A 26,214-nucleotide genomic window follows, 5' to 3' on the forward strand; every position below is an offset into this window, starting at 1 on the left:
CCCAGACTCGACTCGAGATTGAACCTAAAAATCGTCGCTTTGCAAAGTCAGCACAAGAGATAGGCTCGGTACCTGGCGAAGAGCGGTTGTTAACTTCGCGCTCCAACTTCCCCACACTCCTGAAAATTACCACTGAGGTAGAACTCGCCAGTATAACGACGTATCAGACTATGCTGCTGCAGACACCCCAACTAAGCTGTAGCATTTCCCTGCCTTCGACTTAAGTATTTAGCGTTGGGGAAATAACACAAAACAGATGCTGAAATGGCTGAGTAAATATCCCAGCATCGAACTATTTCCCGTGTATATCATCAGTAAATGAAAAGTACTTACATATAGATAATGTGATAATGTTTGATTTATTCAACGGTAAGAAATATATAGGAAAATAGATGAAAAGGATGTATATGGAACCTGCCCATTCTGTTTTTTTGCTGTTGTCCTTTTTTTTTGTTTTTTTGTTTTTTTTTTTTTTGGAAACTAGCTTAAAAGTTTATGACATACTGGCACTATGACATAACGTAGGCTGTTACATGTATCCGAAGTACATCTAGAGCAACTGCTAGTCAGAAGAAAGCTTGTGTACTCCAGGAAGAAGGTTCGTACACCACCACCAAGGCATCCCACGTACGCGACTTGGCCCAAAAAGTCTGGGGCCTTTCTGAGATCAACAATTTCCAGTCGAAAACATCAGTGATTCCACCGGTTTGAACACTGTTGTGGACGGTACTCCAATAAGAACAACAGAACAGCTCATCGAAAGCGTCTTTCTACGTCAACGATTTGATTCAATATTGCTTAAGCTGTGTGAGATGACACACACTCTGGTAGTGATAAATCACATATCCGGGTAAACCCACAGCAAGGTTCATGCTCGGGAGCCCACACTAGCGATACAAGGACCATGCGTCGTCGGCAATCAGGCGGTGACCTTCAATGATAAATGTGAACACAATCTTCATAATGAACATTTATAGTTCGTCATAACTGCTAATTTGTTAACACCTTTAAATACATGTACTATTACTGTAGATTGTTTTTTTAAAGCTTTCGCGAAGTCCTCTTGGGTCGATTCCACAATGCGATTTAAGTCAACTTTAAGGTTTTGGTTTAAGTCAAAATTTGAAATCTGACATACAGTTTTATAGCTTGCACGAAATCGTCAGTTAAGTGAAAATCTGGGTTTAGTAATAGCACCTCAAGTTTGTACTGTCTGGTTAAGTTGCAGACGGCTTTATGATCTGAAATACGAATGTATAAATGAATAAGAAAAATTAATTTTACAACGCTGGTGTTGTCACTGTGACTGAAACGATTCAGGAGTACAGATTTGTCATATCCGAAACAACGGTTATGATTTGAAGCCAGATATGATCAATATTTAGCTGAATCATGACCGGGCCAATATCCATTTCGTTAGTAGATACCAGGCGAGAAACATTATAAAAAAATGTTCCAGTACAAGACATTTCCTTTTACAAGCCGGCGGTAACAATTCCTGATTTTATAACTTACCTGACGCTGATCCAGTGGATGACATTTTGCCGCCTCTGTTGGCCCTACCCTCAGCAGAGGCTGCTGTATGACCGTGAAAACTGTCAAACACCCTGCTGTTTTTACGCACGTATTGTTTTGGGAGAGTCGATCCCAGGGTACCCCTTGTGCCCCTCATTGTGTAGTTCAGAGCAGATTCATCACACTTTGTGGAGGGGGCGTCCCTCCTGAGCTTAGCCTTTCGTTTGGGTTTATCAGGATCCCATTCCTCAAATCCAGACAACTTATTAATGTCATCGTCCGTGTCATTTTGATCGTTACTCTTACTAGAAGGACGTGCTTCTCTATCGCCTTCGCTCACTTCGTCGTGCCCCGCTACTGCCCCCTCCGGTTGTGGAAGTACCGGGTTGTTTGTGGATCTATTCGGGGGCGAATCACGACCAGTCCCACTTCCGTCGTGGGAGTTCCAGTGACTTGAGTTTTTCATATGCACTAAACTTTTATGGCGAAATGAATCGACAAGGTTGAAAGAAGGTCCAGGTTTGGTGTTCCAGTCCCAGGGTTCTGAGCTTTCAGTTTGCCCGACCCTTTCTGTTTCCGAACCAGAGCTATTTCTGTGGCTTGATTTGCTGGTTCGACTCCTCTGGGAACGGCCCTCGGAGTTGCTGGTAGAGCTGTCTTCGTCACGACCTTTAGCCAAGGAATCTGAAGACGAGAGCTGAGATGACCGTCTGGTCCCAATCATCTCTCCCAGTGAACCTAACTTTAAGTCAGATCGCTTTCGCCTTCGTCTCTGAGCCCGCGCCTCGGCGCTGTCACGAAACACAGTCTCTTCCTGTTTAGGCACCTCAACGATGGTTTCCATGCTCAATCTTCTGTTATGAACCGCCAGCGCCTCGTTCTGTCTCGAAATATCCTTCTGGTTCGGTGAGAAAGTTATCAAGGACAACCTTCGGTTACTTCGGGCAGCCCTTGTCTTCGCTCCTGCCGATCGAAGTTTCAACGGCCCTGTGTTATCATTTTCGCCTATGGACAGCAAATCTTGCATACTTTTTGATGGCTGAAGAGGACATGAAACGCATGACCCTCTAATGACGGGCATGTGCACGGCCCGACGGAGCTGGTTAGGGGCTGTGTCGGGGGCTGTGTCGTCTTTCTCTTGTGGAATCGGGGATGTCGGTATGGCCTGACGTAAGATGGATTTTCGTCTCTCCTTGAGATTCAGTGGGGATGTCCGAACTGGTAGCATGGAGGAGAGGAATGACGGCGCGGGTGTAGACATGTCGGGTGTTGGGGAAGGGTCCTGGGATGTCATGGTGCCTGTAGAATCGCTGCTTATTGTACGGGTTATCTCATCATGATTTGGCGATGACTTGTGCTTTCTGAAAATTGATTTTTTCTTGGAATTTCCGTCGGGTTGCGTGCTACTACTGTTATACCCATGGTCTGTGGACACAGAAGGCACGGTCCTGTCCGACTTGGAGGAATCGAGACTAAGCCCTGGCGAGTCAATCTGATCGCTGTCCGGCAGATCCGCAGACTCATCCAGCGAAAGAGCAGACGTGACCTCGTTAGAGTCTCGTCTGTGGAATGCGGGAGGGTTTTCAACTTGATGCTCGTTTCTGTACTTCGCCTGTCTTTCCTTGAGGTTTAATTCCTCGTCCTACAATAACAGTGATTCACAAAGGTATTACAATTTTCACCCATCCATCTTCCTACACATTGTCGATTGTGAACACCTCGCCTCAGTGTGATGCAGTTTGCCAGAAATTACAACTTAACTGGTAAGTCTGTAAATTATGTAAAATGTCCAGCCTGGAAGCCTGGGAATCCTCTGTCTGCGAGTAAGTAAAAGGAAAGACTTCTGAATTCATGGAAGACATAGAACAGTCATTGATATTTCATGTTACCGAAGAGAAAATGATTGCCAAAGTTCTGAGTTGAGCTATGCGATCCCCTTGACTAAAGGGAAACTTTGGTCAAGATCTTATACACAATATTGCACACTATGCAATTTGAATCCAGAAAATGAAAAGCTCTATGTGCAACTAAGCAACACAGCATTTTTTTTTTGTGATAGTGATGTTTGGAAATAACATGTCGGTACATTTTAAGAGCTGGCCCATTTTATGTCTTCTGATTATATGTTAAATTACCTCCAGTATTTTCTGTGCCCTGCGGAGGCTGGACTCCACCTCATCTTGGTTGCGTGTTTCCAGTAGAAGGTCTCCGTAGCGTGCATTATCAGACTGATCGGTATCATCCTTCATTCTATATGGTAGAAAAATAGTTCGTTTCGTTAGCTGTGGCAAGAGCGCATGGCTGAAGAATGAAGCATGAGAAGAGTAATCTAATGAACACTTTCTAACACAACGTTCAGCATAAAGAAAGAAATTTTTAAATTACGGATTCATGTTAAGAGAAGCAGTCGACAGGTTATAATGAAAGACGCAGACACATACGAATGGACTATTATCCATACAAACACCAAATATGTGTCGAAAATTTAACATTGTAACCAAGGGCATGAACTAAACATACCTGTCCTGTCTTGACTTCCTTTGCCTTCGCCTCTGTCGTTCTGTCGAACCATCGGAATAACCATCGTCCGTTTCTGCATCGGCGTCCAGGTTATGACAGTGCTGATGGACGGTCTGAGCATGTTGCTCCACCCAGTCGTCAACACGCTGGGCTGACCTCAGCTCACGGGCCGATTTCACTTCTTGCGGTCCAGACCTATCATTCGGTGACGGACTACTGTTGAAACCACTTGATAATTCCACTTCTGAATTATGACCATTAAGTGCTGTTGCCAGATTATAGGCAGGCGGTTTTCTATTCATCCGACCATTTGTTGCTACTTCATCCAGATTGGGCATGGATTTTGTTAAAGTTCCATAGGTATCCTGCTCAGACAATTTTGTCCAATCCGTGACTGCAGTGTGTCGAGGTGAGAGGTCATAAAATGCATGGGAATTACTGCCTTGGAATGAGTATCGTTGGTTGCTGAGATTTCCTCCCAGTACGAATGGACTTTGAGGTGGTTGATTAGCTGTGGAAGCCTGGAGCACGAGTTGGGCATGTTGGAGTTTCTCGTCCGCTGACAGGCCGCTGTTCATAATCTGCTGGAGCTGCTCGACAACAGTGCCCGTGTTAGGTAAAGGCGCTACGGGCCGCTCAAAGATCTTCTCCAGCTCCGAAGGCGGCAGCTTAAAACGATTAGATTTTGGTAAAGTTCCGTGCAAATAGCGGGAACTGAGGCTTGGAAGTTCTGAACCATATCCCAGAGAAACAAAACGCTCTCCCTTCATTCGTAGGCTGCTGGTTCCATTTTCGGTGAGAATATCAAAACTTGACGCTGTTCGCATCCCTTGTTCTGCATGGTTCTCTACAGCGTTCTGGTGGGTCAAATCCTGGCTTGACTTGGAAATTTCTCTCTTTGCTGGTATGCTGTCCTGAGTGGTCTCCAGATCATCCGCGAATGTCACGGACTGGTTTTTCTTATCTGTTATCCCTAGTGCTGTGGCAGGTCGCTCCAACAGGTCAGATTTGACTTCATCCCTGGAGGTGCAGTCGCCAATATCCGCGACTTCCCTGTCCAAGTCCCTCTCTGTGTTGTACGACTTATTTAGCGGTGGGTCCACCTGACTCGGTATCACAATGTCATCGTTGCCCTCAAGAGACCTCCTCTTCCATATGAGAGCGTTAGAGATCTCGGACAGTGGAAACTGCTGTGTACTGGTCAATAGCTTGTTTAAACTTCGTATCCTAAAAATACAGTCATGGAAGAAATGTAGGCCAACGCAACGTAAGAAAATTGGACATAATTCCATAACAAAGAGTGTAGGAGAACAGGCCAGTAAATAGTCGTGTCTGTCTGCGAATGAGGTGTAAAGTACTATGTACAGCATTATATACATCCAAGAGTCATATGTCTTAGATGATTAACATTACCCTTCCTTAGTTTAACGTGTTATTTGTTGATATTTTTATCCGATTATTACGCTCTTACTTGTACGTTCCCTGACGCCCGGAAATAGATCGTTTCAAGCGTGATGATTTACCTGTGTGCCAGGAGCCTGGCTTGGCTGCACAGCTGAGCATCTGGTAGTATGGAGACTGGGTACTCTATTCGCCCGATGTGCTCATTCCGTGGGCCTGGGTGTTTGTTCAGGAAACTTCGCACGGCTTGGGCCCATTTGGGCAGAACTGGTATAGAAGACTTCCCTTGCTTCTTGGCCTTTTCCACCTGGCCAGCCAAAGTGGATGGGAAGAAACGGAGGACTTTCTGATACCACTGCGCCAACTGAAATAACGGAGTTGAACTGAGGATGTATATATCCGTGAGCTCGTAACGAAATTCCCCTATGACTAAACAATCAAAAGCAGTGATCGCTTTATTTGATCTTACTTTGTAACATCGCTTAAAAGATGCCACATTACCATATAAGATATTTATTTTATTGGCGTTTTACGTCGCACTCAAGAATATTTAACTTATACGACGATGGCCAGCATTATGGGATGAGGAAACCGGGCAAGCCCGGAGAAAACTCACGACCATCCGTAGGTTGCTAGAAGTCCTGCCCACGTAACCATAAGTAAGTTAAGCGTATATGTAATCTGCCGGTACCCTCCAGACGAGCAACATTCGAAGTTCACATTGTGTAGTGTGATTAAAGTATTCTTTAAGTCTAAGTGTTTGGACATTGAGGTAACTGATAACAAGTTACTGGCAGTCCGTTATTGGTCGAGATAGTTGTGACCTGCAAAAATTTTAGAACCAGCCAGCGTAATGTCTTTCTTCGCGTCAAAACCATGAACAAATACCTTCTCAAACATGAGGAAGAAGATATGGATGGCCATATATGTATTGTGGAGTCTTTCTAGTTTCTCGGCGAACGTCTGTACAAGTTGAGTGAGGCCAGGTAAGAAGTCCAGCTCGCTTTCTAGGCTGGGAGTTTCCCGGCGGAGTTCATGGATTCCTTCTAAGAGTTCTGTGGCCTGGCTAACCAACATCTGTCAAATAAATTTAAAATAATTCTGAATAGATACGGTTCGCTGAATGCACCTTCTTCAAAATGGCAATATCGAAGAATGTTAGGATAAGGTGATGAATGAGCCTTTGGTAGGCTAGATGAAACACTGCCATTCAAATCACTAAACCTTAGACAATTGTCAGAGGTCTTTTGGGGAAAGGTTTTCATAAATTGTGTTATCATGTTCCTTTGATATAATACAAGTACGTTTTTATCAGAAGGCAAGAACTTACTTTAGCTGGATCATACAGACTAGTGACGAAATATGTCCTGTACATTTCCGCATGACTCAGTGTCGTCCCAATGTTTGCTGGCTGCTCCACCTTTGGTAACCACAGTCGAGCGATGTCGTCACATAGCTGAAAGCATACGCCGACACTATAACTACACTGTACATATTAGATTCCCACATATTCAGTGGGGCTGCATGTTTAAATCCAGCTGTTGCTTGGTTGGCTTGTTTGTTAGATACCTTTCCTGGGGCAATGGTTTGTTGGAGTTTCTTTCCACACAAACCTGGCCATCGTGCATGATAACACATTTTCGCAACCTTTAGCAATTGAATTTTGGCTGAGCGTTATACAATTGCCCATAACATTATAAGTTTACGCAGTACTCACCGCAGTCGTTTCTCTTTTGAAGTGAAAAAGTTGGTGTAGTCTCTGGAAGTGACTTTCTGTGTCCTTCCAAACCGTCGCCATCTCTTCTCTGCTCCTCACTAAATCTGCCGTGGCCTGTTTGAGCAGGGTGATGGTGTCCGCCAGCATCAGCGGGGATACTTGAGATAGAACGACTTCTCCATCTGGCTTCTCCAATCGCTGGATCATCTGCTTGCACCAGTCGATTGCCGATTCTACATCCAGTTCTCTGAAACCAAACAACCAAGGTTCCAGTAGACCTTGTCGTTCTCACTAAATTGTGGAGGGCTGATCCTCACATGAATGGTGAGACGGTTTATGGTTCTTTTTTTTTACAAAGATAAAAGACATGGACAGCATTGGGAGTAGAATGGAGTAAACAGAGAGCAACGTGGAGAACAACGACGAAGGTCTTTCCACAGTCTGGAATAACAACATGCAGTAAAAGTATTCTAGCCCGGGGCATGATGACACAACGGGATGATACAATATTTTAGATACTTCTCCCTTATCTGGCCAAGAACTGTGAACACCTTTCTTGGTATGTGTTCTATAACCCCCGAACCTCTCACCTCATGATAGCGTGGTACTTGTCTTCTAGTTCCTTCACCAGTGTCTGCAGTTGGTAGGAGGATAGCCCGGCCGTGTCGTAGTCCTGTAACAGCTGTACCTTGTCGCGAGCCGCGGGCAGGTGGCTCTGACATCGCATCACCGACTCCATTAGAGGGTCGATCATCTGTGGTGTACCAGATGAAGAACAACAGGTATTTTATGTTACGTTTTGTGCATGCTTCGTTTCATTGTGTTGAATTTAATTTATTGATTCTCACGTGTGCTAAAAACCAAATATGCAGACAATTTTCATGTAAGATATTATCGGTTTATGTTGCGTACAATTTGTAGGCGCCATGTGCCTCTTGCACAAAGTCATCATAGCCTAAGTTGATGGTAGCTACAATGGCAACAAATGCTTTCAACATGAGTTGCCATGGTAATTACAATCAACTTAACCTACAATTGTTTTGTGCAAGCAGCCCCTGGATAGCAGGGTGATTTTAGCTTTAAATTTTCCATTAAATGCAATCAAGAAGAATCAGAAAGAAATAAATAAAACTCTTTCTTGATACAGATTGTGTTAAATAATGGTTATTGAAATCTGAAGGTCTAATAATCTTTAATGTTTTCGTACTCCACCAGAGTGCACATCTGGCAGTGTTGTTCTCCTGTAGACTTACATAATGAAACTGTAACCAAGCCTGATGGTTGTGGTGTAAAGTCCCGCCTAGATCCTCCGTCAACTGCGTCCGGTCTATCCGGCTGTACAGTTCACTCTGAGCTTTCATCGGGGTACACTGGTATAGAGAAGTACAACGGCTGGTTATGGGGGCACGTAATTATACTGGTCATTTGCTTGTCCATTTCTTTGACGACGGATACACAGGTACGCCAAAATATAGCATATCATACCAATATGACTTCAATATTCGGATCTTTTCAACATCTGTTTGTGTTAATGTACATTTGCATAGGCCACCTTCTTGAATTGGTAGCCTACTAGGTTACCTGTTTGTAGTATTAACCTATTGGAGTTAATAAGTCAGCGTTGGGTTGATACCCTGCTGAGCACTGACCACCTACTTCAATTTGAAACATGATTCCATTGGACATTTACAAACATTTATGCTTCATTTCAATTGGTATGACAATCATTTGCAACATGTTTGCAGTTGTAATCTGCTGCCATGTGTAGCTTGTTAATATGGGATAACCTGTTTTTAACAGGTTTGCATTGGTAAAACATTTATTCGTTGGAAAACACTTGCTGATGTTGTGCCCATCGAGGTATGTGGGAATCGATAGTCCCTTGTACATGGATCCAAGAAAGCTGTAAGAAAGAGAGATAACTCTGTGCTTAATCGTATACCTCTTGTCCCACCAGGACTTCGTCACTGGACGTTGGTTGACTGCCTAAGCTCTTAAAGGTGTATGTGCATGGCCCCATACATGTAACACGGGGAAGCATGTTGTTAATCAATATATAACACGTGAATGTATGTAGCATAAGTACCACTTACTGGGAATGAAGATACTTTGGGGTTCTTCTTGCTTTCTTTCAGGCCAAGAAGCTTCTTCAAAACCCTCGACTTCGTCCTGGACTTTGGTTTGAGAAAGTAAACATTTGCCACGCATCCTTTCTTTTCCGACTGTAAAATGAAAGTTTGGACAGTTTGGAATCCATAACTGTTTTGCACTACAACAAATACAAATTGTCACGCAAATACAAAAAACTGAAATACAAAACTGTCTCTATAGACTGTTAGAGACAGGTTTAGGTCTGAACTGACCAGTGACTGCGTAAAACTCGCTGATGAATTGAAGTATACATCATGAAGAAGTTCTCACATAAGGCTTCACCTCACCTGTAAAAATTCTAACGCCTCCACCAAGACTTGGTGGCCCTCCTGACTGGCCAACTGGAGATCAGCCACGAAAGCAAAGCCTTGCTGCTGATCGGAGACCTTGCTGACACTGAAGTAGTATCTGATCAGCTGAACCAGCCCAGCAGATCCGATCTCGGCAAGCTTGTCCACATTAGAGGCTGGGAAAGTGATGACGGGATGGCCACTGATGTCCCTCCCACCTGAAACAGCACCCAGAGGATCTATGCAGTCAGCTGAGGGAAAGTCATACATGAAGCAGCAAGGCACTACCATACATACACAAGGGCTTTGTAGCGCGACGAGAACTTACGAAAGTTAACGAAGATTTATTCATATTTTAAGCGTAAACGTACGTCATCTTCTAAACATATTGTGACAGAAACAATGCACTTCCATTTATACTCCACTTTCAATGGTATAGCATGCATTAGCAACATCTGCTGTCAGGTGTAGTTTCTTTAGATGGGAGTGAATTAAAACCCTAAACCAGCCCGAAATTGTAGAATGACATCATTATAAGGGTAATAGTGTTTTCCAGACGTGTGATGGTTCGGGCCCGCACTTTGTCACCAGGCGATTAATGTAGATGTTGGATCCTTGTTACCAGTCTGTTATTATGTCTTCCATTCTTGTAAGTGTCGCCATATATTTCATGTTAAAATAACAAGATACAGGCATAACGGTACTTTACCTGTGAGAAGTGCCACCTCTGATTTGAGGAGCGTCTCATCCACCTTCACTCCCACCTGGTACATCTTCACTCACCTGTAAACATATAAACACCACATAGCATGAGGGCTGGGTACGTACGAGTTAAGGGGAAACTGTTATGGTTATAAACGTTATTTATATACATAATGATTAAAAGTGAAATATACTCTGGAAGCAGAACGCCATGTAAATACACTTGTTGTATCTAGACCATCAATATATTCAATGCGTTCAATATATACCGCGGTGCAATATCAGTCAGGGAAATTTGTAAGATTTAATTAAAATGACCTGATTCGCCTCGAACAAATTAGGTCTCATGGTGATATTTACACAGAAATATGTACTATATCTTTAAAAGACAGGGGCCTTCGTGGCCGAGGGGTTAGCACGCCAGCATGGCGCAACATCCCACAAGGAGGCTGTGCGTTCACATCCAGCTCATTCTGGCTTTCTCTCCGGCCGTACGTGGAAAGGTCTGCAGCAACCTGGGGATGGTCCTGGGTTTTCCCCGGGCGCTGCCTGGTTTCCTCCCATCATAATGCTGGCCGGCGTCGTATAAGTGAAATATTCTTGAGTGAAACACCAATCAGATAAATATATAAATATAAAAGAGAGCAACATGGATTGTAAACCAGAGAAGCGAACACGGGGTGATACGAGTTGACAAATTGTACCACGTCGCCAGTGAAATTCAGCCTTTTGTCAGCTCACCTCATTTAGGGTTTTTTTTCGAACTGGTCATGTAAATGCTTAAATATAAGCAACTTACTATTCATCACCCATCGCTTTGGAGAAATTTAGATGATATGCCCTGATTCGTCAAGGATAGGTTTGACTTGCGTTGGTACTAGTAGTAAATTCTCTTTAAAGCCTTGTGTTTATTCGTGCATTGTTACTGGCGACCTGTGGCACTGTGACACCTGTGAGCCTGCTATTGTTATACAGGTCCTTGTACAGGCTGATCATTTGGTGATCAACAGATGTCCAGAGCATCCGTTCCACGGCGCAAGTATAAGTGAATAAATGGGTAAGTATCAGTCATTCCCATACATATCTGAAACTGGGAACGGTCGAGTGTTTCGTCTGGCTCTGCCCGGTTTCCTTCCACTATTATGATGGCCGCTGTCGTATAAGCGAAGTATTATTGCGTGCGGCGTGAAACACCGATAAATTAAATAAATAAATATACCCGTTTTCTTATCTTTTTGGGATAAACATTGCTTATGCCATCTGTTTGTGGCTGAGAAACTGAAAATAAGCCCTCACATTCTTGCTTGTTCGTGGAACAGGTCTCCATGGTTGTGCCCGTGCATCTGTTACAGGCGTTTTGACAATAGTTCTCTATATCGCAAATTTTACAAATATTTCAACTTACAAGCTTACAATGCTGTGTACGCCTCACGTGTTCCGAGTCGTTGGCATACTTGGTGGTGTAGTAAATGTTTTGTCTATAGCATTGTTACTGCTTCAGGGATTTTGTACCGTATAATTACTGGTGTTTAATCCGGACTAAATCTTATTTCCACTGTCGTCGCATATGAGAAACACATATCAAACAAATAACTAAAACTTAACTGAATGGATGCATAAACAGCAACTGTCAACACAAGTCGATAATTTCTTAGAAATGCCATTCTGCTTTCATGCGAGAAACCATTTTTAACATTTTACAGTAAACTTGATTTTTCCCATGATGTCATCAAGTCTTATGCAATGTTAAGTGTTTTTCGATTTGGAGTATCGGTGAGTATTGGAGTATTCACATGAAATCCTTTTCGCTGTTACAGTACGTTCATCATTTTCAGGTTATTCCATGTCTGTATAGACAGCTGGCCCTAATTTTCGATTGTATATGTTATTCCACATGGAGATTTAACCTGCTTGATCCAAGTATATAGGACACTTTCAAATAATAAAATCGTGGGACAGTCTCTTGAAGTTGTTCATTTCAGGCTAATACCTCTACCAAGTCAACTTGAACCTACCTGCTCGACCACACCTTGTTTACTCCCGTGTAATCACGCCCCCATCAGACGACCAACTTTGTACTGTGTATATGATTGGTGGGTGCGGCGCAGTATCGGAACGAAATGGCCACAGCTTTGGTTCTGAACATACACATTGTGTGAATCTACCTTGGCAGTTTTACCGATTAATTTAGAAGGATTAAAGTCAATATTAACACAATGTACTGAAATACAATGACCGAGGGGTGGCGAATTATCACCCAGTAATGTACACAGGGGCACTGTTTTATCCCCGATGGTCACTGTCTGAACAAGCAATGATTGGCCCCAACTGGTGAACCCCATAAGCCCTCTGATTGAAGTGTGTAAGAATGTGAGGCTAATGAAGTGATTAGTACGACCCCTCGCCTCACTGAGCACACACCGATCCCTAACCACATTACCGAGACGTAGATAGGTTATAGGTTGATTATAGAAACAGTAGTTTTGTAATTATATTATAAACACGTCACGACAGCTCGACCTTTGAGGATCGCTAAACAACTTAGAAAGGCAACTATGCATGTCCCTTATTTTCATCTTTTACAGCTTCATATATAATCGATAATTCTAGGAACGCTCATGTAAACTACATGTATATTAATCAATTTCTACGTACTGGAGATCCTGTATTTTACGACCACGTGGAATTTAAGAAGTAAATCTAAAATGGTTATGCATGTTCCCTTTAAAATGCACACAACCTTGCTCAATCTGTGATAAGAAACGACATCAATAGGCATGTCATGTACAGTCTTCTTCTTGTCATCCAGTACAAGTATCATCATACTATAGAGTTTTGCTTTGTCGATGGCGTATATTGGAACCATTGCGGGTATATATGACCACATATATACTGGTGTTAATGTCTTTAAATCACATCGCACTTTTATAGTTATCAGAAACAATAGGCATATACCTGATACGACAAGAACGTGGCAGTTATTCGTGGATAGATGACACAAGGTGAGGAGAATGTTTGGAGAATATGGAACGTTTATCAGCAGTACACAGTTAATTCTGGTCGAGCAGTTAGCTTGCTTTTCCCATGCTGACATCAATCCATATTCGGACGTTCTTAGAGTGACATGAGTACATCAATGAAAAAAGGTCAGTTTTTTTTAAGGCTACGCATACGTGATATAATATGCTGTCAATGAAATACATTCAGTTTTTGCTTAAGCGAAAGTTTACTGATATCACTGTAATATTTTACTAGATACATGTACGTATACAGTGTTTGACTTCCGAAGTTTCGAGAAATACTCCACCCATGCTGGACGTGGGCTAAAAACTACCGTACCGACTTAAAGTGAATATAAAGTCTGCCACTATATACACAGAAAAAATGACGTAGGAGACAGTTATCACAGAAAAAAATGTAAAAAATTCTACAAAGTTTTCAAATCCGAGAAAATGAAGTTCAGCATTCACTCCGAGTAAAAGCCCCTATGAACTTGGGAACTTTTAGCTCACGTGTGCTGAAAGCGTCAAGTGATAATTGGCTGTCACGTCAAAAAAAACATCAGCTTTCGATTGTCAGTGTGGTTTCTCATAGAGCATAAACAGATATCGACGCAATAAATTGGATTTTGCGGTTAGCTTAAGTTTTAAACTTATGCATTTGCAACCACACGTTTATGAGCAGACAACTAAGGACGGCTGCCCGTGTCACAATGCGTACATGTCGGGCAGGATGATGCAGTAACTTGTCAGAGAGCTGGCAAGAAAAACGCCTTGGGAGAGTCACTGCTTGAAGAAAAATATTGCGATTTCGCATTATCAGATTTATTACGAAAATATATTCCCAAAATCTGAATGAAAGGGTCTGTTATCAGTCAGAAGGTCCTGCTATGTTCGGTAAATTCCCTGAAGTCGGCACCGCCAGCTAGGTCAGATGCTTACACCCATGCAAGACGAGGACGAGAAGGTCCGCTAAAAAACGACGCTTATGTTCACGAATATCGCCCTGACCGAGCGCCAAACTAAAAGAAACATCGGCCCTTTGAACACAGCTCATACTCTTTGGGTGGGTATTAAGCGTTTTTATTTGTATATTCTCATTGTCATATTGTTATATACTGATGGTACGGGATAGCGCCAAGGTTTTGTGACGTCACTCTAGATAGCTTTAACATAGAAAAATGGCGTCACCAAATGAGTGACTAGGTACTGACGATTGTTTGCTAGTTACTTTGTTGATAAGAGGAGTTGAATTTTTAAAATATTTTTAAAACATGTCTGGAATACTACTTCATTAATTAATTCAGCTTTAGTGGCTGACTTCATGTTCACTAAAGCCTTTTACTGAAATTATGAAGTCTCATGAAACCGGGCCTATACTGGATTATAAGTGGTCGTCTCTACTGGCCATTACAATGGGTTATCCACTTAAGCTGCGCACGATCTTGTTCCCTAGATTAAGTGTAGGCCTACACACCGGTTAAACGTAACTTTTACAGTTTCAGTACTTTTTTTCAATACCGACACTCCATTTTATTAAAGATGATATTGTAATAACAGTGTCTCACAGAGCTACACTAATTCTTCAACCTTTTCAACTACCATGCACTGGGACCAATATTTCGAAACATTCTGAGAGAACTATGGGGTGTAGAGAAATAATTTGCAGAGTATACCGAAGCGTTAGGGTCATCTGTGAAACAAAGAAATCATTTTTCATCATGTTCATAATGACTGTATGCATACATTTCTCTGAAAAAAGTGCTTTAGCGGGTGAAAAAGTTGAAGATTTACAGTATCTACACTTACTGCTGCACCCAGAATTGTCACATGACTACAGAATCCCGAGATACTTGTAACATAAAGCTTAATCTGCCATGAAATTTCCTTTGTTCCAGAATAGATCGTATATATATAGTTTCCGTTATACAAATAATTCTATACATGTACAGCTATAACCTTCTGCAATCTGATGTACCTGCATGTGGCTCTATACATGCTCGTGAATTTATGCATGCACCATACACTTATGCAGTTTGTATATGTATACATGTGGCTCATAATTTCAGCAATATAATTGTTTTAAAAAAAAACCTGTCTCAGGTGAACGAGCATTGCTTGTACAATACAGCTAAGACTACAGTGGTACTAGTCAAGATTAACATTGTAAATCTACTGTATTTGTAAACGACGTCCAATTTGGTATATATTTAGGTGTGGGTCAGAATATTTAACACTTTAATAAGTATAGGCATGCCATGCCTTCAATATAACTATCCATCTCCGATACTAACTGTAAAATATAATATCCCTAATATGAAAGGAATGTTATCATTTTAAGTTAAACCTGATTTTTAATGTCACAATATGAATAGATCGTTACCTATGTCTCCTTGAAGGAATTATGCAATGTCTCCATATCATCAGCATTCGATCGATACATTATTCATTTATATTTTTATTTTTAGCTTCGATCTTTTAAATTTTTTCTTCACTTTGAGTGTCAGTGAATTTTGTTTTGTAAGGTAACTTATTAGGATCTAATCGAAAAATGTGGGAAGATTGGGCAAGAAAATGTTGGAACAGTTTAGTGAAACGAAAAATAAACCCTGCAGGAAAATAAACTGACGTCAAGTTGAAGATCTGAACATTTTATTTTATAACAAAATTCATCTGACAGACCTGTTTGTGAAGACATGGACTTGTACCCGCAGGGAAATTTACATTGGTTAAATATATTGGTTTATGATAAAATTATGTTATCCAGGTAGATTTAACTGCTGTTGTAAACGCTCTTAAACACAGCTCGATACCCATTGTCCCCATCACACCATCTCCCTACAGTCATATTGATTGCTTATTGTACTACAAGGCCTTCAGGTCTCAGTACAGAATACATGGAAATACTGTACAGTCTTGTTGCCATGTGAAAAAAACAATCTACAGGCCATTTGGGTGCTTGTCTCAGGGACTATGCCTCACATGTAGAACTCTTACTTCATGTGCCATAATCCTGATCCGCTTAACACAATAATCCACATAGACGAATAAATGTAATCAGTTGTTAATCCGACTATAGTTTGACACAAATCGTCTGGAAGGGGAACATAGGCTATAGGACATACTTGTAGCTATTATATCCGCCCTGATGCTATTATATATGGACTCATGTCTCTCCCATGGAATGAAAAGGTGTACTGTATATGTAATTGTGAATTATTTACCATCGTTTAAACTACACACATAACGATAGACCCTGAGTCGTTTCTTATTCAAGCTGACACCTGTGGTTGATAGCTGCTCCTCTGACATCTCACTACAGGGCATGACGTATAACATAACTGTATTTGACGGTTACTAGTATATCAATAAAACACAGGATTAACAAACTTGTACCATTTAAACATATGCTATTGATTTTACTGGATTAGTTAAGACAAGAAACACTTCAGAGCCACAGAGAAACTGTATACTTACGGATGGTTTTATGGGAGAATACGTCAGGAAAGTTTTTGATATCAACAGGTAAACTCCATTTCCTCCGGACTCACCCGGAGCTGTGATACCCAGTACTGTAGCCCTAGTGCTCACTGCCGGCCATATGTCGCCTAGTCCAACACGGGCCAGCCTGCCAACTAATCGATACCAAACATGTGCGCGTCAACCAGCTCGGCGCGGTGCATCATGGGAAGGTAATCGACCACTCTATTAACTATGCAAACACAATGTCCTCATAAATATGTATACTTTAATGTGTCCCTTGTTTATCATATAGACCAGTAACTTCGTGACGGCAACAGGCAGGAAATCTGCTCAACACACTTGGACAGATCACAGATAAATATCAAGGAAGCTTTTTTCGTTGCTTTAATTAGCATCAAATATAACAGGATGAAAACACGAGATATACAATATAGAAAATTATGAATAAATGTTATGACTAGTGTAGACTGCGATTTTTTTTAAAAATAAAAGTGTATATATTTTGTCACCTTTGTGACGGAAGTGCATATATATTGGCGATTTTTTTTGTACATATGCTATTAACCACCATATACGGTTTCAAACACCTGTACAGTCATAAGTAGAACAATTCAGAGTATGCCCTCTATGTTGTTTTGTTATTTTTGAAAACTGCACACTTTACAATTCAATCGATCGATTAAATGATGGACTGACTGGCAGATTTTGGAATAGGATTGGGCAACGCATTTTAGCAGTTGTTTTTCATTGTCTATTACAATATTTGTAGACATAGATGTGTAAGCATTATTCCCGATAGATTTTGATTGTAAATTGCCATCATACCCAAGAATATTTTATCTGATTCATATGATGATGGCCACTGTATCCTGGGTGGAGAAAGCCGAAGTGCCGGAAGTAAACCATCGACCTTTTAGTTATTTAGACCAAGTGATATTGGCCTATATATCGGCGAACATTTCATTCTTTGACATATGTTTTAATGGTGGAAAGCAAAAGGTGTCCGTAGGAATGGTCGGTGTAAAACTTAATATGAGAGCGCTGTAGGCCACATACTGCCACCATACAAGACCCCAAGAACAATGGAAGCAAATTAGGGGAATGTTAAAAAATTTCTGCCTCAGCATAGTGTTGAACCCACGTCTCGTATGGCCAATAGCGATTGAACTCCTAACGGAAGAATGTGTACCTCAAGTGCATGTAATCCTGAAGCATTATCAGACGACGTGTCAAATGCTACTATAGAATGATGTTGAAAGAAATTCCGAAAAAAGCAACCCTAAAATGCCACCATTTATAATATATAAAGAGGATGTTAACTATTGAAGTAACCAATCTTTTCCACCAGAACATACTCAACGTCTCTGACGTATACACTGTTAATGAATTCTAAGCGTGCTATTTTAAGGTCCCCAGTCTTTATAGACTAGCATTAATTTAACATTTATTCTTAACAGTATAACTTTGGTTTCAGTTGACACATTGGATCCACTTTGTGTTGATTTTTTTAGGTTCATTCCACATTTTGGGTTACTTTTATAGTATTGAGGTTCATTTGAAATTTAAGCATATCATTTTATATTTAGGGTTTTTCCCGACCGGTTTCCTCACGCCAAGTGAAACGCCAATCAAATAAATAAATAAATAAATAAATAAATAAATAAATAAATGATTTAGGGTCGTCTTTGCGTTTTTCAAGTATTTGTTTTCAGCATTCATTTCACATATACCATTAAAGATTTTGCTGTTACATTAATTCATTTTAGATAAAAGGTTAATTTTACATTATTGAGTTGTGCATTATGTGTCGATTATCGCATGCTGTGGTTATGGCGAGAAGATTCGTCCTTGGAAGGTTTTGCCGAGAATAGTCAACGCTTGGGGAAAATCGAGACTGTTGCAGCGTGGCATATACTAATGAGTTCATGTCTTTGTTGTGTCATGCTTCAAGTCACATGCATTTTTAAACGATAAACATCCATAAAGGTATTATCCTTACATGATAAAAAACATGATGAATAAAACAAGTTATTTCGCGATTATTTAAAACAAACATGGCAAAATAAGGCGATATAGTCACGTGTATTTTTACAAATATCTCGACTGAAAGCTACTATAAACACACATGAAGAATAGACGTTACAATGTAACGGCTAAACATGTAGGATAATTTATGCATATGTGAGTAAATGAATCTACATACGTGAACTTTGCACCTTTCACCTGGACGAATCGTGAGGTTTGTTTATAGTTCTGACCACTACGTAATTTCCACTGTCCACTCCTTCATTAAAGCTTGACTTCTACAGTGCACTAATGGGCCTTGTGCAAATGAGTTCGACCGCCCCGCCATTGATAGGCCTGAAGGCCTACGTTTATTTTCAGGGCTTTTCGTAAAGTGTTTAGTCATTCATTTGTCTATTGCATGACCAAATCTGGTTTCATGATTTACTTTCAAATACCACCGGTAAATTTTCTTTAAGCCGGAGTTCATGAAATCATAAGTCTATACACACATTAAAGCAATTTTAATGTCTGAGAGAAAATTAATTTTCGTTTAAGTTGGCACAATAAAAAGTGAGATTGTGGATAGGGGTATTTCTCACAGTATGTATATGCGGATTACAAGTTACAAGAGAATTTGAGCTGGTATATACATCCAACTTATAGGTGGTACAAGCATCTAGTATAGCTGGTATATGCATCCACAACATCGCTGGTACACGCATCCACCATATATACCGTTAGAGAAACGTTTGATCGTAGACCATGGGTCAAAGATGAATTGACCTTCTTTCTCTTGAAGAGCTTAAGTAAAATGTTACCATGCACTTTGCTGAAGAAAGCGTCATCGCAAAGGAAGAAGTAATCACTACAGACTACACAGATTTGGCCCAAATCCTTTTCTACAGGAAAAGTTCCCTACAGCTATATGCACATAATAACCTTTGAGATATTTACCTAATTTAAGGAATAAAATGTCACTGTGATTTGCCACAATGGCCGAACAATGTGAAAGGTTTTAGACAGATTGGCGTCTTCGAAATGAAGTCAACGAATTCCTAACAAGTTTGAACTCAGTATCAATAGCCTTAAACCAGAGAATGTTGACGGATATGTCAAGCATGAATTAAAAGATCAGATGTTGATGTCACTGAGCTTCACTTATCCGCGTTTAGCGTAGTAATTAATCTAATTTTACCTTGCGGATTACGTGGAAACATCATTATTGGAGGGAAATACATTACATAATTAGCACGACCTGCATTCCTTTAACCTGAAACCCGTTGCCAGGAAACACCACGATAGTTATTTATGGTTCAGCGTGGAAAAAGGAATGGACAGTCATTACTATGTAACTAGGAGTCGCACTCTATTTGTCAATTACAAATCATCTTTCTAAGAAAGTTCAACGAAACGGCGAAATTGAACTATCACAATTGGCAAGGGATTTATAATTCATAGATGTAATAGTCATAATTGTAGTGGAACACAAGGTAATCACGGGCAAACAGAAGTAGTAACAACACACAAAACCAATAATTGCATATGATACTTCATTTATTATGTATTGCAAAATGGGCTGCACCATATGAGATGGGCTAAACTGACCTCGCCCTGCATAGATTGTCGCTGTAAACTGGGTAATACAATTCTATGGGTTGACACGGGGATGAAATTGACCATTTTCAATATATATCACAGATGTAAAGATACATACATCGCAGGGCCAAGTACATATGAGTGGAAGTCACTAATAACGTATCGCTACCATGCGCGTAGATGGACAGCAAACAGCAGATCAGTGAACACGTGATCTCCGATCAACACATCGTACGTAGTCTGTTCACTGTGAGCCATGTGTAGTCGGGTAATATAGCAGCGCAAGGAAACATTACTTGAGCACTTTAGTTATAGATCACAAGGGTACATATCATATTACACTGGTACATGAACGAATTTCAGGTAGCCATTGCCTCAGACAATAGAACGATATTCTGATCACATGCTCATGAAAACCAGACAACAAAGGAGGCACTACTTAGGCTGGGCGTGTGCGAAAACTACATTGATCACTAAGAAAGGCAGCAGTGCCATAAAGCACTACATGTGTTGAGCAACCAGGCATGAGGACAAAACTGACAGCAAAGGAGACATTACAAGAGCTGAGCATGTACGTCAACCATATACACTGTCAATGAAGGAATCACTACTTGTGTTCATCACAAACATGGGCCACACTGTCAATGCAGGATGCACTTCATGTGTTCATCACAAGCATGGGCCATACTGTCAATGCAAAATACACTACATGTGCTCATTACAAACATAGGCCATACTGTCAATGCAGGATGCACTTCATGTGCTGATCAGAAACATGGGGCGCACTGTCAATGCAGGATGCACTACATGTGCTCATCACAAACATGGGCCATGTTCTTGATACAGGATGCACTACATGTGTTCGTTACAAACATGGACCACACTGTCAAAGCAGGATGCACTACATGTGTTCATCACAAACATGGACCATGCTCTTGGTACAGGATGCACTACATGTGTTCATTACAAACATGGGCCACACTGTCTAAGCAGGATGTCCTACAGGTGTTCATTACAAACATGGGACATACTGTCAGTGCAGGCTGCACTACATGTGCTGGTCGTAAACATGGGCCATAGAGTCAATACAGGATGCACTACATGTGTATATCACAAACATGGGCCACATTGTCAATGGAGGTTGCACTATATGTGCTGATCACAAACATGGGCCACACTGTCAATACAGGATGCACTACATCTGTTCATCAGAAACATGGGCCACATTGTCAATGCAGGATGGACTACATGTGCTGGCCACAAACATGAACCATACTGTCAGTACAGGATGCACTACATGTGTATATCACAAACATAGGCCAGATTGTCAATGCAGGCTGCACTACATGTGCTGACCACAAACATGGGTCATACTGTCAATGCAGGATGCACTACATGTGTTCATCGCAAACATCAGATACATTGTCAATGTGGGATGCACTATGTGTTCATCACAAACATGGGCCACACTGTCAACACAGAATGCACTACATGTGTTCATCACAAACATGGGCCATACTGCCAATGCAGGATGCACTATATGTGCTCATCACCAACACAGGACATACTGTCAGTGCAGGCTGCACTACATGTGCTGGTCACGAACATGGCCACATTGTCAATGCAGGCTGCACTATATGTGCTGATCACAAACATGGGCCACGCAGTCAATACAGGATGCACTACATGTGTTGATCACAAACATGGGCCACATTGTCAACGCAGGATGCACTTCATGTCCTCATCACAAACATGGGCCATATTGTTAATGCAGGATGCACTACATGTGTTCATCACATACATGGGCCATAGTGTCAACGCAGAATGCACTTCATCTATTCATCATAAACATGGGCCACACTGTCAATGCAGGCTGCACTACATGTGCTGACCACAAACATGGGTCATACTGTCAATGCAGGATGCACTACATGTGTTCATTGCAAGCATCGGACACATTGTCAATGTGGGATGCACTATGTGTTCATCACAAACATGGGCCACACTGTCAACACAGAATGCACTACATGTGTTCATCACAAACATGGGCCATACTGCCAATGCAGGATGCACTATATGTGCTCATCACCAACATAGGACATACTGTCAGTGCAGGATGCACTACATGTGCTGTTCACGAACATGGCCACATTGTCAATGCAGGCTGCACTATATGTGCTGATCACAAACATGGGCCACGCAGTCAATACAGGATGCACTACATGTGTTGATCACAAACATGGGCCACATTGTCAACGCAGGATGCACTTCATGTCCTCATCACAAACATGGGCCATATTGTTAATGCAGGATGCACTACATGTGTTCATCACATACATGGGCCATACTGTCAACGCAGAATGCACTTCATCTATTCATCATAAACATGGGCCACATTGTCAATGCAGGATGCACTACATGTGTTCATCACAAATGTGGGCCACACTGCCAATGCAGGATGCACTACATGTGTTCATCACAAAAATGGGCCATACTGTCAAAGCAGGATGCACTACATGTGTTCATCACAAACATGGACCATGCTCTTAATACAGGATGCACTATATGTGTTCACCACAAACATGGGCCACACTGTAAATGCAGGATGCACTTCATCTATTCATCATAAACATGGGCCACACTGTCAATGCAGGATGCACTACATGTGTTCATCACAAACATGGGCCACACTGCCAATGCAGGATGCACTACATGTGTTCATCACAAAAATGGCCATACTATCAAAGCAGGATGCACTACATGTGTTCATCACAAACATGGACCATGCTCTTGATACAGGATGCACTACATGTGTTCATTACAAACATGGGGCATACTGTCACTGCAGGATGCACTACATGTGCTGGTCACAAACATGGGCCATAGAGTCAATACAGGATGCACTACATGTGTTCATCACAAACATGGGCCACATTGTCAATGCAGGCTGCACTATATGTGCTGATCACAAACATAGGCTATACTGTCAACAGATGATGTACTACAGGTGTTCATCACAAACATGGGCCACACTGTCAACACAGGATGCACTACATGTGTTCATCACAAACATGGGCAACACTGCCAATGCAGGATGCACTACATGTGTTCATCACAAAAATGGGCCATACTGTCAAAGCAGGATGCACTACATGTGTTCATCACAAACATGGGACATACTGTCACTGCAGGATGCACTACATGTGCTGGTCACGAACATGGGCCATAGAGTGAATACAGGATGCACTACATGTGTTCATCACAAACATGGGCCACACTGTCAATGCAGGCTGCACTATATGTGCTGATCACAAACATAGGCTACACTGTCAACAGACGATGTACTACAGGTGTTCATCACAAACATGGGCCATGCTGTTAGTACAGGATTCATTACATGTGTTCATCACAAACATGGGCCACACTGTCAACACAGAATGCACTACATGTGTTCATCACAAACATGAGCCCTGCTGTTAGTACAGGATGCACTACATGTGTTCATCACAAATATGGGCCACACTGTCAATGCAGAATGCACTACATGTGTTCATCACAAACATGGGCCACACTGTCAATGCAGGATGCACTATATGTGTTCATCACAAACATGGGCCACACTGTCAATGCAGGGTGCACTACATGTGTTCATCACAAACATGAGCTACACTGTCAATGCAGGAAGCACTTCATATGCTGATCACAAACACAGGCCACACTGTCAATGCCAAAAACATTACCTGTGCTGATCACATGGGACAGTCACAAACTGCCAACTCTGGAAGTACTACATGAAAATGTTTTGAGCACCCATCAGGAGCAAGTTATCAACACTGGAGGAAAGCTGCTTATGCTGATCACTGCCCTCATTCTTCACACATGTTAACGCTACAGTAGTCAATCTGTTACATTTTGTATATTAATAACACTCTTCACAAATAGGACAGATCAAACGGATAAACAGCACCACACCAAACAAGAGGTACCACACACACAAAAGGGGGACAACTGAAACATTATGCACCACAACAAACAGGTGTCACAGTTGGGCTTAGCCACTGGCAAGTGCACATGGAAGAGCCGGTAAAGGAAAGTGTGCTGTTAGTTAAGGCAAGTACATAGGACATACAAAAGTTTCCTCATGAGAAAGGCAAGCATCTTGTTGAGAGCATTTTACAAACATAATGGAACATCAGACCAAGCATATTTCACAGCATTGTCAGACACTGATATCTAGAAAAATCCAGCAAAAACTCAACATCAAATTTTAGAAATGTATATGCTAAAGTGGCATACCTAAATGTAGCACTTCTATGATCAGATATCAACTCACATTCAGTCTAATGGCAAAATTCAATGGACGTATATGTCTTGTGTTCACTCTAGTAAAGCACTCATTCATATCAATAAAACACATCAGACTTACTCTCTGATAATCAAAAAAAAAAAAAAAAATTATGATAGAGAGAAGATGCATATAGTTATACAGTTAAAGGAACTCTAGGACTACATGTAGATTCAACTTTTTTTTACCGCAATCTACACACAAGTGGTTTTAATTTCCCAGGTCTACCATAATGACTTTGGCTTTCAAAATGTGTTAGCCAATCAGAAGCCTGCATTTCAAAGTATGTGAATAATAATGGGAAGAAAATGAGGCAACAATCTACAGATCTATCTGGGAAGTATGTGTCAGAAAAATGGTCAATAACTAGTTAAAATTTAGCTTTTACCATATTAGAACAATCATACTCATGAAAATCTCCTTTCCTCATACACTCACCCAGAACTACAGGTTTGTAGTATAGAAATGACCAGTAACAGTTCAATCTTAAAAAGGAACCGCGTTCATTTTTTTCCAAGAATCAACTCTTTCGAGTTGTTTCTCCTACTTAAACGTGTTTGTAGTCATGTAACAACTATTGCGCGGTCATCTCCAGCAAATAATAAGAAAACGTTACACCACAATTAGCATCACTGAATGCTCTTTCATGCCAGCTGAGCCTCATTATTTGCATAGCTGAAAATAATACGCAGCATGGTTGATCTTTCTTACATGAAGTTTTAGTGCAACAGCATTAGAGCTTTTAGCCAATGGGAGTCCAGTTGGTTGTACTCTGTATAGGTTACTACATGTACATGAGCATACACTGGGCGTGTAAAATTATGGACAATGATTTGGTCTGTGATTAATCATATGGGATCCTTCATCATCATATGACAGAAAAATTGTTAAGTACGACGTTAAACCCCAAGCACTCACTCACTCACTCATACAGCAAAGTAAATCTGAATTCACTGAAGTTTACATATAATCTGAGAAAGTCTGATAGTAGATTATACAATTTCTGTCACAATGACATATACAGGTCTCGAGATATCCAAAATGTTCGTAATCAGAATGCCACACATAAGACCCACCAGTTCAACTCTGTTTGCTGTTCATATTTGTGCCTAAGAGAACTGATGATGTTCATACTAACAACATTTGGTGTGATTGAAATGAAGGTGAACAACTGTTAGAAAATAAATTTCACACTGATTAGAAACGAATATACCCTTCATACATAAAATTCTTATGATCTGTTAGACAAAGCATTCTAATAACAAATGTTAAAAATCATCCAAAAGGAGAAGGTTGTATGGTTTTCCCGGATAGCTCATTGGGATATCAGAATGTTTCAGAGCCTTGTGTTCATGGGTTCGAATCTTGCTCTGCCATACACCAAACAAAGGCACACTCAAGTGGTCCAAATCATCACCTTTCTCCACTAAAACCGCTAACTCCCAAGTGTGGATTCTTGAAAAATAATCAACTGTGTAGACAATAGCA

General features: G+C 41.1%; 1 protein-coding gene across 1 annotated transcript; it reads right to left on the minus strand.

Annotated features, from left to right (window-relative positions):
* Positions 1 to 573: 573 nt before the first annotated feature.
* Positions 574 to 10,367, minus strand: LOC135467370 (uncharacterized). The gene is made up of 13 exons (XM_064745142.1): positions 10,304 to 10,367; positions 9,592 to 9,812; positions 9,247 to 9,375; positions 8,407 to 8,523; positions 7,744 to 7,907; positions 7,154 to 7,400; positions 6,767 to 6,892; positions 6,325 to 6,513; positions 5,559 to 5,800; positions 4,036 to 5,262; positions 3,651 to 3,765; positions 1,516 to 3,157; positions 574 to 931 (listed from the first exon to the last, which is right to left on the minus strand). Exons 1-13 carry the CDS (start codon positions 10,365 to 10,367, stop codon positions 888 to 890), a joined length of 4,527 nt encoding a protein of 1,508 aa, XP_064601212.1. The 3' UTR covers positions 574 to 887.
* Between the last annotated feature and the right edge of the window lie 15,847 nt (positions 10,368 to 26,214).

Source organism: Liolophura sinensis, chromosome 6 (assembly GCF_032854445.1).
Source record: "Liolophura sinensis isolate JHLJ2023 chromosome 6, CUHK_Ljap_v2, whole genome shotgun sequence".
NCBI lineage: Eukaryota > Metazoa > Mollusca > Polyplacophora > Chitonida > Chitonidae > Liolophura > Liolophura sinensis.